This window comes from Danio rerio, chromosome 16, assembly GCF_049306965.1.
Source record: "Danio rerio strain Tuebingen ecotype United States chromosome 16, GRCz12tu, whole genome shotgun sequence".
Lineage (NCBI taxonomy): Eukaryota > Metazoa > Chordata > Actinopteri > Cypriniformes > Danionidae > Danio > Danio rerio.
The window spans coordinates 19,967,488-19,982,360 of NC_133191.1; the positions used below are offsets into that span (position 1 = coordinate 19,967,488).

Below are 14,873 nucleotides of genomic sequence, written 5' to 3' on the forward strand. Positions count from 1 at the left end.
TGAAAGTAGCAGTATGTGATGAATGCACTATCAATTCAAATGTATGTGCAGAAGACATTACAGAAGTTGAAAAAAAAGGATAATGTATACTTTAATTGCTTTGTGTGATCCTTAATAATATGAGCTATAAAAAGTACTTTTTACTGAGGGTTCAAAAAAATCTGAAGGGTTAAAAAATCTAAGGGTGCTAAAAAAAAAAAAAAAAAACTAAAAAAAAAACTAAATGATGTTTAAAGTTGTCTAAATCAGTGCTTAGCATGTACCTGTACATTGCTGGTCAATTTTATTATTTATTTTTTTGTTATAAAAAGTTTTATATATTTACAGTAGAACATTTACTAAATGTCTTTATGGGCCCTAATCATTACTTGAAATTCCAATGCTATTTTTTCCAAAAAAAAAAATAAATAAAAAAAAAAAAATAAAAAAAAAAAAACAACATAATTTTGGCCTACACAATGCAACCCCCATGCAAAAATGGACTGAATTTGTGGTCCAGTGTATCTGTCTGTGTGTGTGTGTCTGTGTGTGTCTGTGTGTGTGTGTGTGTATGTGTGTGTGTGTATACAGTTGAAACCAAGCACCAGGCACATTACCATTTAAAACAAAGTCAGAATTTAATGTGACTTAACTTTTTCTCTTTAAGGAGAGTTAGGATTATCAAATTTGTTTTTGTTATGCTTAATAGCAGAATAATGAGAAAGATATTTTTTGAGAAATTGTTTTTCTCGAAAGTCAAGTTTAAATACAGTAAGATTATTATACCTCTGAAAAAGCTCAGATGATAGTGTCAAGGTTTTGAAAGTTTCTGTCTGGCTAATTGACAACATTTGAGTAAATTGGAAACACAACTGTAGAATAGTATTCAAGGAACACACTACTTCCTTGTGTGACAAATGGAAAAAAAAACAACAAGCCTGAATAAAAAAAAAAAAAAAAGACAGATTACAATTTTTTTAAATTACACTGGGAAAAAGAGTAATTTTTGGAGACATGTCCTGTGGTCTGAAGGAACTAAGATTGAACTGTTTGGTAATAATGACCAGCGTTACATTTAGTTAGGACAAAGGGGACAGCTTACAAGCCAAGTACCACCAATCAACTGTGAAGTATGGGGGTGGCAGCATCACACTGTGGGGCTGTTTTGCTGCAGGAGGGACTGGTCTACTTTACAGCATAGATGGCATCATGAAGAAAAAACATTATAAAGAAATACTGAAGCAACATCTCAAGACATCAGCCAGGAAATTAAAACTTGGCCACAAATGGGTCTTCCAAACAGACCATGACCCCAAGCATACTGCCAGATTAGTTAAAATTGGCTTTAAGGACAACATAGTGAATGTTTGGAGTGGCCATCACAAAGCCCTGAATTCAATCCTATAGAAAGTTTGTGGGCAGAGTTGAAAAAGCTTGTGCAAGCAAGACAGCCTACAATTCTGACTCAGTTACACTAATTCTGTCAGGAGGAATGGGCCTTCAAACAATTGTGTGAAGTTTGTGGAAGGATACCCAAAACATCTGAGCAAAGTTATACAGTTTAAAAGCAAAGCTAAAATTCCAGGGAAATGTATGTAAACTTTTGATTGTCTAGAAATTAATAAAAAAAAAATCTTAAAAACATTGTCTTATTATTCTGGCATCTAGCAAACGTAAATCATTTAGATATTCTAACGGACCTAAAATAAACTTCTGGTTTCAACTGTGTGTGTGTGTGTGTGTGTGTATATATATATATATATATATATATATATATATATATATATATATATATATATATATATATATATATATATATATATATATATATATATATATATCAAAGTATTTTGGCTTCCCTGTAAAATATAATGATGATACAAAATGTTGTGGTGGGACCTAAATGCTTTCTTAGGATATTAATTAAAGGCGTTTTCTGTCACTGTTTGTTTAGCTTGCATCAATGCATTCACTATAAAGCTGCACAATTAAAGATCGTAATCTCAATTCAAAACCACGCAACATCAATGATAAAAGATAATGATCTGTATATGTTTATTAATCCTTCAAAGCGCTGCATTCAAATCTGCGTTTGAGTGAGAGAGATTTAGTTTTTACACTTTTTCAGTTAGTTACAAACAATTAAATAACACAGAAGTTCTGGGGAGCAGTTTATAGTTCAGATATAAACTCTGATATTCATGGTAAAGAATAAAACCACTGGTTAATAGAACTTGATGCTGGTGATGTTGGTTGCAATTACATTGTGTAAGCAATGGGTGGTTAATCATCAAGGGCCCTATCACCCACCCGGCACAATGTGGCGCAAGGCGCAACGCAATTGTTGTTTGCTAGTTTCAGCTTGGCACAAGAGTCGTTTTGACATTTTGCATCACGCTGTTTAAATAGCAAATGCATTTGCGCTCATATGTGCGCCCATAGACGTTCTGGTCTAAAAAGGGAGGCGTGTTGAGGTGTATTGATGGTGCGTTGCTATTTTGAGAAACTATAATAGATTTTTCAATAGACCAGAGCAAAGCCAGTCTATTGTCCAGCGCAGAGCGCGTTAGTTGTGCACCTCGCTTACACACTGCTTAATACACACAAGATGTAAAGCAAAACGCAAATATCTTTACACATGAAAAATAATTAAAATATTTAAGGATATATATATAGGATATAATGAAAATATATATAGGGTATAAATATAAAGAATTAAAATATTAAAAAACATTATTTTCTAGCCTACATAAATATAAAAAACTAAATTTCTAACTAAATAAAAAAATTTAAAAACTAAATTAAATATAAAATACTAAATTAATTATTTATAGGGTAATTGATGTCTGTGCGTAGAAGGTTTCCCTATCCATGAGAGCGAAAGTGAAAGTTAATAATTTTTCTCTCATTCTCGCGTTGTAGATGCTCTGTTTAACTGTTTTCTTGCTAGTGAAATGCTCAGTTCCCCTTCGGTTGGGGAACTCCAGTGCTATAGGTGGATTTGATCTAGAAAATCCACGTATGGGAGGATTCTGTTCAGAAGCCTCTTGTCTGAAAGAGTATTGAACGGGCCAATAAATTGCGTCTGGTGCGTCTGGCGTCACAGGTGTGCTTCATTGCCAATTATCCTAGCATATGAGCACACCTGGAGCGAGCAAACGCCATCTTTTTTGGTTCAGAGACTTTTCTGATACGCGGCGGCAGACGGTCGAGCTGGGATTTCCCTTGCCTGCCATTTCTTTGGGTCCGGTCCTCCAGAGCGGTGCGTATAGTTGCAACTTTCCTAAAACAGCAACACAGTCGTGCAGCACGTCCTTTTCAGGATGGCGCTCCGACTGTGCGTTTCTGGTTGCGGGGGTTTCCTGGCTCCGGATGATGGACACGATTACTGCATTACATGTTTGGGGGTCCAGCATGTTAATGTGGTGCTCGGGGGCGGTTCATGTCGTTATTGCGATGCCATGACCATTGCGCAGTTGAGATCGCAGCTAACTTTTGTAAGAAAGCGAGCCACCCCAGTCACCTCCTGCTCCGCCTAAGGGCTCGCGGACCTCCCGCTTCTCCAAGCGCTCCATCCAAGCTTCGGGTACTGGGAGTGATCTGTCTAACCAGATGGTAGCTCTCACGCTCGCTGACATCGGAGACCAGATGTCCTCCGCAGCATCAGAGGGTGGGCTTTCACTATCCGACGATGATTCAGACCCGCTCGCCCCCTCTGGGCAAGCGAGCGCCGTCAAAACGAATCCTGAAGCGGACATGTTAGCCGTGCTTTCCCGGGCTGCTTCGGCCGTAGGGTTGGAGATGGTTCATCTCCCAGCTCCGCGGCCAGCCTTCGAAGCCTCTCATCCCCTCTTCCCTGAGGTGCACAGTAGGCTCACTCAGTCTTGGAGGGCACCTTTCTCTGCCCTCGCTGCGTGTCCCTCCGCCTTCACCACCCTTGATGGTGGAGCTGCCAGGGGGTAATCTTTGTCCGTGTGGCGCCCCTACTTGGCGCGGTCCGCCCCGTCTCCCATCCAAAAAGCCTGTAGGTTATCTTCCTCCCTCGGAGCTAGAGCTTACAAGGCTGCGGGCCAGGCTGCTTCCGCCTTGCATGCAATGGCCACCTATCAGCGCTATCAAGCGCAGGCGCTGGCCAAGCTGTATGAGGGTGGGTCTAACCCAGGCTTGTTAACAAGCTGCGCACCGCAACAGACTATGCTCTCCAGACTACTAAGTCTGCCGTGTGTGCGCTGGGGAAGACAATGTCCACACTTGTGGTCCAGGAACGCCCCCTCTGGCTAAACCTGGCTGATATGTGCGATGTTGACAAAGTTCGCTTTATTGACACGCCCATATCCTAGGCTGGCCTGTTCGGCGTCAGATGCCCATATTCCAACGGTACTTTTCAGTGCCACCAAAATTTCAATGAAAGAGCACTTTTCCCCTTCCCCAGATGTGACAGCTCGAACCCTGCCAGTCTGGGACGCGCCGCTTCCCAGCTCGCAGGGTTTACATGCTGCTGGGGGACGGTCTCCTTTCCCCCAGCCCTCGAGCCCCTTCTCCGGAGTCAGGGTGCAGAGCCAGAGCTCTCTCTTCCAGCTCTTCCGCGGGACCCTCGCGCTTCCCGGATCAGCACACCCGCTCTGCGCTGCCCCACCACTGGTACGTCAGCGGTTGTAGCGATGACGCCATTAGCGAGGGCTCTGCCTGCCTGGTCGCACCACTGGTACATCAGCGGTTGTAGCGATGACGCCATTAGCGAGGGCTCTGCCTGCCTGGTCAGCGCGGGCCAGCCCTTCGTGGTGGCTCATACACACAATCAGCCTCGGCTATGCGATTCAGTTCGCGAAACGGCCCCTCAAGATCACGGGCGGGTATTTCGCCAGGGTCAACCCCCTGTCCGCCCCTGTCTTGCGAGAGGAGATGCGAAGGGTGCAATCAAGCCGGTCCCTCCAGCCGTGATGGAGAGCGGGTTTTACAGCCCGTACTTCATCGTACCCAAAAAGAGCGGTGGGTCACGGCCAATCCTAGATCTGCATGCTTTGAACCGCTGTCTACACAAGCTGCCGTTCAGAATGCTTACGCAGAAGTGCATCCTCCGATGCGTTTATCCTCAGGATTGGTTTGCAGCCATAGACCTGAAGGACGTGTATTTTCATGTCTCCATTCTTCCACACCACCGCCAGTTTCTGCGGTTTGCGTTCTAAGGTCGAGTGTGGGAATACAAGGTCCTCCCCTTCGGGCTCTCTCTGTCTCCGCGGGTCTTTACCAAACTCGCAGAGGGTGCCTCAGCGCCCCTTCGGCTCGCGGGCATCCACATACTCAATTATCTCGACGACTGTATGATTTTAGCCCACTCGCGGGAGCAATTGACTATGCACCTTCGCCTGTTGGGGTTGCAGGCCAACCGAGAAAAGAGCAACTCGCACCCGGTGCAGAGGATCTCTTTTCTCGGGATGGAGCTGGACTCGGTCACCATGGTAGCGCGCCTCTCCGGAGAGCGCGCTCGCCTGTTGCTGAACTGTCTGAGGGAGCTCGACAGCAAAATAGTGGTCCCACTGAAATACTTTCAGAGGCTCCAGGGGCATATGGCATCCGCTGTGGCTGTCACGCCGCTCGGATTGCTCCATATGAGACCACTTCAGCACTGGCTTCTAGATCGAGTCCCACGCACATGGCATGCGGGCACACACCGAGTCTCTGTTACTGCGCTGTGTCGCCGCACCCTCTGCCCTTGGAACGACCCCTCGTTCCTGCAGGCCGGTGTGCCTCTGGGACAGGCGTCCAGTCATGTTGTTGTCTCAACAGATGCTTCCAACACGGGCTGGGGAGCCGTGTGTCGTGGGCATGCAGCTGCTGTCCTATGGAAACGTGCCCAGCTGTATTTGGCATATCAATCGCCTAGAGCTGTTGGCAGTTTTCCTCGATCTCCACCGCTTTTTTCTGGTGTTGGAGCAGCAACACGTGCTGGTCAGGACGGACAATACGGCGGCGGCAGCATATATCAACCACATGAGGGGTATGCGCTCTCGCCTCATATCTCAGCTCGCCCGCCGTCTGCTCACCCGTGGCTGAAATCGCAGCGTGCCATTTACATCCCAGGTATGCTCAACCATGCAGCCGATGCGCTCTCACGGCAGCAAATTCACTTTGGAGAATGAAGACTCCACCCCGATTCTGTCCAGCTGATATGGGCGCGATTCGGGGAGGCCCAGATCGATCTGTTTGCTTCCCCCAAAAACGCTCATTGACAGTTGTTCTTTTCCCTGACCGAGGGCTCTCTCGGCACAGATGCACTGGCCCACAGCTGGCCTCGGGGCATACGCAAGTATGTGTTTCCCCCAGTGAGCCTGCTCGCGCAGTTATTGTGCAAGGTCAGGGAGGATGAGGAGCAGGTTCTGCTAGTTGCGCCCCTCCGGCCCAACCGGACTTGGATATAAGAGCTTTCCCTTCTCGCGACGGCCCTCCCCTGGCGGATCCCTTTGAGAGAGGACCTACTCTCTCAGGGACAGGGCTCCATCTGGCACCCTCGCCCCGATCTCTGGAACCTCCACGTGTGGTCCATAGAAGCGAGGAAGACTTAGGTAGCCTACCATCTGCGGGGGTTGATACCATCACTCAGGCTAGAGCCCCCTCCACGAGGTGCGCCTACGCCCTGAATTGGAGTCTATTCACTGAATAGAGAGATTCTCGCAGAGAAGACCCCCGAACTTGCCAGATCAGTTTTGTGCTCTCTTTCCTTCAAGAGAAGCTGAAGAGCAGGCTGTTGCCCTCCACTCTCAAGGTTTACGTGGCCGCCATCTCCGCTTATCTTGACGCGGTAGCTGGAGACACCGTGGGTAAACACAACCGCATCATCCGGTTCCTCAGAGGCGTGTGCCCCGGGAGTGCGTGCGCACTCCACTCGGAGCGTTGCATCCTCTTGGGCGCATGCACGCGGCGCCTCTTTAAAAGACATCTGTAGAGCTGCGGGCTGGGCGACACCCAACACATTTGATAGGTTTTACAATCTGCGAGTGGAGCCCGTTTCCTCAAGGGTATTAGGAAACCCTTGGTGAATAAGGAAACAACTCGGTGGGGTGTTGCAACACGCTTGCGGTGTCTTTTTTCCCTAACACGGAGAGATGTGCACCTCCATGTCTGTCAGTAAAGTTCCCCGTTTGGTGAGCCCTGCAGATTCCTCCGTGGCCCCCAGCACTGATTCAGCGGAGGAGTCACTTGCTGGCCCACTACGTTGTAGGTCTGCCCGCTGGTCAGCCCGCGTTTTGGGTATAGGTGCCGGCTGTGTGCGATCCCCACTAGGCGATCCCATATTTCTTTTCCGCCACGGTTCAGTCCCCACTCTTGGGTGGACCCATGCCTTCCCTATCCGCTAACCACCTTCTTATGCACACTCCCCCTTTTAGGGCTAGTCCATATTTATTTCCATTTTGTCTCCCCCATTGGGTGCGGATGGTCTCCGTAGCGTCCTCCCTACCGGGATTGCATGCTTCCCAACGTACTGTCGTATTTCCTAGAATTATCTAGATGCTAGCGACTCCCAAAAAAATATACCTATTCCGTAAAACTTCCTTTGAAGTGGGGATAAGTTAGGGCCAAGGGCACGTTGGAGGACCGCGCCTTCCATTATTTGGGTACGTCACGCTTGCTTGACTGCCCTATCATCGGAGGGGTTGGTAAGGTGCAGTCATTATGGCGTTTTCCATAGTCTACCATACGTGGATTTTCTAGATCAAATCCACTTATAGCACTGGAGTTCCCCAACCGAAGGGGAACGTTCAAGGCTACAGAAGTAACCCTTCGTTCCCTGAGGAGGGGAACGGAAGTGCTATATTCCATTGCTATAATGACTGTCCCTTAGCTGTTAAAAGTCTCTTCAGCTTAAAAGGATGGCGTTTGCTCGCTTCAGGTGTGGTTATATGCTGGGATAATTGGCAATGAAGCACACCTGCGCAAGCTTACGCTGCCAATTCATTGGCCCGTTCAATACTCTTTCAGACAAGCGGCTTCTGAACCGAATCCTCCCATACGTGGATTTTCTAGATCAAATCCACCTATAGCACTTCCTTAGGATTACTTCTGTAACCTTGAACGTTTTTCCACTTACACTTACTTTACGTCATGTAAATAGCAAATGCACTATGGTGCGATGCAACTGACTCTTGAAGCGAATGGGAGATGAGTGTTTTGAGATTACTTTATTCTCAAAACACCCTTTTAGACCATGCACCACTGCGCAAAGTAGATTTTTTTTTTAGGAAAAGTGAATTTTGACACGCCCTTACTGCGTTTGCGCCCTGCGCTTTGCACTTTGTGCATGGACCATCAAAACAGAGCCCCAAAATTATGTCACTAATAGGTTTTCAAAATGGATCCACTTATAATGAAACATGTGTATGTAAATTAAACATTTCATGTGTAAATTGCCAAATCATTAATTAAATAAATATGATATGTTGTTCAAGATGTTAGATTGAAAAGCAATTGACGTTTGTCTCCTCCCTTTTTTCTGATTCGAAAAATAGTCCAATCTGTGACTCTAAAAACTGTAGTGTGACATATATATACACACATACACACACACAAAATAAAAGTACAGCCATGAGACAAATCTTACTGGAAAAGCATGGAAGCTTCATATCAGATAAATCTAAATGTCTAAATATGTGCAGATGAAATGACCTTTGGTGAGGAAAATCACATGCACCTTGAGAGCATTAGTCACTGGATCTGGTCCATCCTCAAATCATTTCCTAAAAAAGGGCTTATTTTGACGTTATTCTGATGCAGTTTAGTTGATTAGCATCAGTTGCATTAAGATAAGAGCACTTTGAACATGTGCAGCGTCTATGCGCAGCTCCCATGATGATTCTGGCCAATGCTTCATTAACACATGCTACACAAAATCTCAATCCTGACCACAGGTCCACAGGGCATGGCACAGTTGCAGAATGGAGAAATCCCCACAGACGTGACATGACTTTCTCTCACTTTGTTCTGCTGCCCATGTTCAATGGTTTACGGTAACAAATGAAATTTCATGCCAAACTCACCACCTTATCAGGTTTATCTCCTTCAGTCTTTTTATCGTGATTGAGATCTAAGTGAATTCGGCAGACAGACAGATGGAGATGGAGAGATTAGAGCTTGAAAGAAGAGACTTTTCTGGCACTCACATTGGTCCCATTGAGAAAGTTGCCAATAGCTAGCAGAGTCGAAAGGATAGAGCGTAACGTTTTATTCTTTTCTAATTGGTCCATGCCCTCTTTTAGGTCCTGTAGTGGTTCTGCTACTTCCTAAAGGAGAGAGATAGGCAGAATGGATTAGAAATAGTCTCTAGAAAAGAAATTATGTATGCAAACTCAACTTTAAATGCTGTGCCAACAACGTAGTAAAACTATTCACCATACAATAAAAAACCCCATCCTCTTAACATTGATTTAAAACAAATAATAAATAATAAACCACGAGCTAGGACTTATGCTGGTATATTATAGATCATTTGATATATATTTTTATAATGCTGTAAGCTTTATTTAACAATAATGATGATATACACAATTGTGTTTTCTTCTTTTAAAAGAAATGTGTACTTTTATTGAACAAGGACATGATGATATGTTTAAAAGTGACACTAATAAGAAAATATATATTTAAAAAATTCTACAGTTCCTTTTAACTTTACATCTATTAAAGATTCCTAAAAATGTGGCTGAGCATGTCATATGAACTATGTTTGATTGGAAAATCTTAATGATGCATGACTGCATGGTTAAGTTTTATTTTATTAGTTGCAATTAGCATTGATCTATCAGAACAGACCTTTAAGGTCACAACCCACTAGTTAAGATTCCTTGCTGACATTGGAGCATAAGAAAGGTTAAACACAATCAACCCCAAATCATCATGATGTCATTTCATTTGCATTAAGCCCCGGTCACACTAAATTTCTATGGATTCCGCAAAAGTCAGTTGTTACCATGCCATTCACACAGAATGCATCTTTGTGTTTAAAAACACAAGATGCAGTGCTTATTTTTTTTTAAAAAGTGGTGGAGGTCAAAGTCCCTACAAGGCAAGTCATTTGTCTTGGTAGCCATCTTTCAAACACCTCTCAATCATGCAAGTGCAGCTCCTATCTCTTTTAACAGGAGAAACATCAAACTCTCTAAAACAGTTTGATAAGCTTACAATTAAAATTCATATTTGGAATCACCAATGAAATTTAATTAAATTTCTTTTCAAAATGTGGAAATCATTTAAAAAGTATTTATTTTTTATGTTGCCCAAGATAACGTGCATGCTCACACAAAGGGAAAGAGTTCACCAACCTGCAACCCCTTTTATGGCTGTTTCTGAAGAATGTGATCAGATGTCATGCTGTTAATCAAACTAAAGTATGAAGCAACCATAAGAATCAATATTTTCCATGTTACATAATATCATCCTCTGAATAATCGGTCTTGTTTTCTGATGCATTTTCAACTTTTCCTGATGTTAAATCTTCCCCCAAAATTACATTGACCTATTTGTTTACAAGTTTGTGGCCATTGTCAGTTGTTTTCATTTGTAGCTGGCTAATTTAAAAGTAAAAGAGATTTCAAGCCTTTTGTGTATATGTTTCTCGACATATGTCTATAAGGCAAGTATTCACTAAGATTTCTGTGTTTGCTGACCGCAGCTTACATAACAGTGAAGCTGCACAAACTACTGTAAAGAACACACATTTGGACTTAGCCCCACATCCAGAGAATCGTCAGTCTACTGCAATTAATGATTGGCTCCTTCACTAGACGGAACTTATTTTGCTACAGGGTCTGTTCCTTCTTCCCCATTTCAATCTGTACTAGTGATGTGTCTGTATTGTATTGTCTTTGGCTGCATCAGAAATACTATTTAACTAGGTTACTCGTACACTTGAAAACAAAATACCATGTGGTTTTATAATCTGTAATAAAAATTATTCTTTACTGATCTCATTATTGTAAATGAGTAATTGGTTCCACCATTCAAATGCAAACCACAAGACTGTAACCACTCGAACAAATTTGTAAAATAAAAAATACATTTTGATTATAAATATGATTATTTAGAAATTTAGAAGATGATAATGTGTTACACATGAGTTATTGAGTTTTTTGGTATCGCACATACATATAAAAACATAAAAACAGCATATTGAAATAGGGAAAATAAGATGTTCTGTGTGAATAGCTCCCAATGCTGCAATACTGTAGATTTAAAGATTACATTGCTTTAATTCAGCTTAGACGAAATTATCAAACTTGGAATGCAAAATAATTTCACTTTTTCAGGTCTCTAGCATTCAAACATGTATTAATGGAGGTCAAAGGAATGAAAAGTGCATGTATAGAGTGACTAGCCCTTCAGAGGAGAATCAGAACACATGGCTGACCTTCTCTAAAGCATCATAGTCCATCTTAAAGGCCCAGAGTTGCAGGCGGGCGGACAGCTCACTGATGGAGGACAAAATGAGGAGGAACTGCTCTGCGCTGCCCAGCGGAGTGTCGGGGTTCGCCAGCTGGGCCTCCTGAATCTTCTGTGTCTCCTCCTCCGTAGGAATCATGGTGAGGATTTTCTATGAAAGAGCACGAGACCCAGCAGGGAGTGTTAGTATCACTGTCAGAAACCATTGTATATGGAGCATCACCTCTAGAAAGGCATTTGCTCCATGAATCATCTTCGTGTTGATGAATAACAACACCTAGAGAGACAACTGCACAAAAATGTATAAAATGCTGACTATTTTATGGGCTAGGGGAAACCTCATAACTGAATAGTGAAGCAAAAAGGTAATTATGTGGTAAAAATGTGTCGGTGAGAAAGCATCGCTCTCTGCAGAGATGAAAAGGATGAAGAGAAACACTCTAATTCATTTCTTATGACGAAAGATTAAATTAAAGCTTTTATAACAAAATAGGAGCTCCATTATTCATGTGTTGATATTGAAACATTTACCTCAGATCTTTATCATAGGCTGCAACGGCCTAAATTAAGCATTTGGTTAACTTTTAATCTTTGAGATGAATTTTATGGTCGCTGTCAAAAATGCTTCAGTTTGCAGGAAACCCACATAATAGTTTCAGCTGCCAGCCAAACCAGCTTGCTAAACATTAGTTTTCAGTGTAAAAATCTATTGGTTTTGCGGAAATCCAAAGTAAACGTAAATGCACTCAGGGCAGAGAGGTCAAGGTATTTTGGACAGTTTTGACTAGATGCATTAGTTTGCCAACACAACTACAATCGGTATGTCTCTGTCTTGTTGAACACAGTTGTAGAAAGCCATGCATTTTGTGGTAAAAAAGTGCTTTCATGTAGCAGTCTGTGGATGATCATAAATACCTGAATGATTGATGTAACAAGAGAGAGAAAGAGAAGGAGAGGGAGAAAGCGAGCCGTAGAGAGGTTCAAGGAGTATGAGACTCATGTGGACTCAAAACAAGGTTAGTATTAAGTACAGATGTGTTTTCTGCATTGTAACCAGTCTGGCGTTCTCACAATTAAAGTGCAACCATGCATTGTACTAGCTTTATAACTTCAATGTATGTATTGAGTTTTATTGTAGCTTTTCTTAATAATTTCATCATTTGCTTCATTATTTCTAGTGAGTTGTCATAATTTGCAAAAAGGAATGTGATTGTAAAGCAGTGCAGGATTACCTCTATGCCCTCTTTGCTCAAGGCGTACTCATCAAAGTTGAGGATGGCTGTTTTGATGGTGCGAGGAGGCGGCAGGACCGTCAGGCCAATGTTGATAGCATTACTTCTTTTGGAATCCAGAATGATGATCTCCTGACGCTTACCATCTGCTGCTGTTTTCTGAAATCACATATATGAACAGATTAATCATCAGAATTATTCACACTGATTATCAAGAGGCTGAGGTTTGCTGTTTATATTCAATAGACGAAATACAACTGTATTTTCTTATCATTAATAGTGTTTTTATTTCTGTTCAGTACAGGGTTTTATGTGTGAAAATAATTTTCTATAACCAAATTAACTCCGAGGTGGCACAGTGGCTCAGTGTTTAGCAAGCTCATGCTGGTTTGAGCCCTGGCTGTGTCACGGTCGGTGAGGGAAAAAAAAAGGAGTGCAGACCCAATTGCAGAAAAAATTTAGAAATATTTATTATAAACTACAAATAAAAATAAAAGGCAAAACAAAACTACCCCGAAGGGGAAAACATGAATTAAAAAGGCAAAAACAAACTTGACAGGGCTGGCAGGACAAAACAGGACTGGAGACAACAAGACAAGGTAATATCGACGACGAACTGACAAAGGACTGAAAACATGAGGGGGATTATAAAGCAAAAAAGTAAATTGAAACACAGGTGAACACAATTAACTAAATATGGGTTAACAAGGAGGGTGGGACTAGACAATAGACGGGAGAGCGCATGACACAGAGAGACAATACAAGCCATGCGCTCACATAACGCAACACTGAAGCACACGACAAAAGCACGTGACCACAATGTAAACACCAAGCCACGTGCTTTGACAAGAGACGCAAGACACGAGCACACGATAGATAAATACCTTACCGTGCGCTCACACATAAGCAACGCGCATGCTTCATCTCAGCGCCAACCAAAACTGAAACCAACTAGACGGAGGCGCCGAGAATAAAGCAGCGCGCTGCTGACAGAACAAACACAAACACTAGTACAAGAGCGCGCGCGTCTGAGGGACGCAGAGCGTGCGCGGCCACATCAAGTGGCAGCGCGCACACTCTGCGTACACCCACGACGGCGCGCGCGCGCACACAGAGACAGAAACAGGACCAGACGTGGAGTAGTGTCAGAGCTCTGCCACCAAAACAAGAATTTACAAGACCAAAGTGGCAGAACCCTGACACCAGCCCCCCCCAAAAGGGACGCCACCTGGCGTCCCTAAAGGGAACATCCAACAAGGTACAAGACAGACAAGAAACACTACAAGACAACAAAACTGGCAACATCAACAGACACAAGACAGGGAGGTGAACAGGCAAGGCGACATGAAGGGGGGGAGGGAGGGAAGCCAAGCCAGACCCAAAACGACAAACAAGGGAGGGATGGGAGGGCAAGACAAGGGAGGATCAGTCCAGGGTGGGACCGGAGGAACTGTCCAGGGTGGGTCCAGCGGGTCAGGAGCCCCAGCAGGGAACCAGGGTGGAGCCGGTGGGTCCGTCCAGGGTGGAGGAAAGGAACACCAGGGAGGAGCAGGAGGGACGACCCAGGGAGAGTCTATCAGGGGAGACAAGGCAGGAGGTCGGTGGGGAGCCGGCTGGGCTGGAGGCCTGTGGGGAGCCGGCTGTGCTAGAAGCGGCTGGGCTGAAGCCGGCAGGGCTGGAGACCAGAGGGGAGCCGGCAGGGCAGGGAGCTGGGCTGGTGCCGGCAGGGCTAGACGTCTGGTTGGCGCCGGCAGGGCAAGGAGCCGGGCTGGGGCCGGCAGGGCAAGACGTCTGGGTTGTGCCGGCAGGGCAAGGAGCCGGGCTGGGGCCGGCAGGGCAAGACGTCTGGGTGGTGCCGGCAGGGCAAGGGGCCGGGCTGGGGTCGGCTGGGCAAGACGTCTGGGTGGCGCCGGCAGGGCAAGACGTCTGGGTGGCGCCGGCAGGGCAAGGAGCCGGGCTGATGCCGGCAGGGCTAGACGTCTGGTTGGCGCCGGCAGGGCAAGGCGTCTGGGTGGCGCCGGCAGGGCAAGGCGTCTGGGTGGCGCCGGCAGGGCAAGGAGCCGGGTTGTGGCCGGCTGGGCAAGACGTCTGGGTGGCGCCGGCAGGGCAAGACGTCTGGGTGGCGCCGGCAGGGCAAGGAGCCGGGCTGGGGCCGGCTGGGCAAGACGTCTGGGTGGCGCCGGCAGGGCAAGGAGCCGGGCTGGTGCCGGCAGGGCTAGACGTCTGGTTGATGCC

General features: G+C 45.0%; 2 protein-coding genes across 20 annotated transcripts in view; both read right to left on the minus strand.

Annotated features, from left to right (window-relative positions):
* Positions 1-14,873, minus strand: part of LOC141378071 (uncharacterized) — a 502,199-nt gene that overhangs the window by 220,151 nt on the left and 267,175 nt on the right. The gene's annotated exons all lie outside the window — the stretch shown is intronic.
* Positions 1-14,873, minus strand: part of fhod3b (formin homology 2 domain containing 3b) — a 352,315-nt gene that overhangs the window by 17,472 nt on the left and 319,970 nt on the right. For all 19 annotated transcript variants that reach the window (XM_073925424.1, XM_021466894.3, XM_073925423.1 and 16 more), the window contains 3 exons: positions 12,639-12,797; positions 11,375-11,557; positions 9,135-9,254 (listed from right to left, as the gene is read on the minus strand). In XM_073925424.1, the coding sequence (XP_073781525.1) occupies positions 9,135-9,254; positions 11,375-11,557; positions 12,639-12,797 (462 nt within the window). The remainder of the gene's footprint in view (positions 1-9,134; positions 9,255-11,374; positions 11,558-12,638; positions 12,798-14,873) is intronic.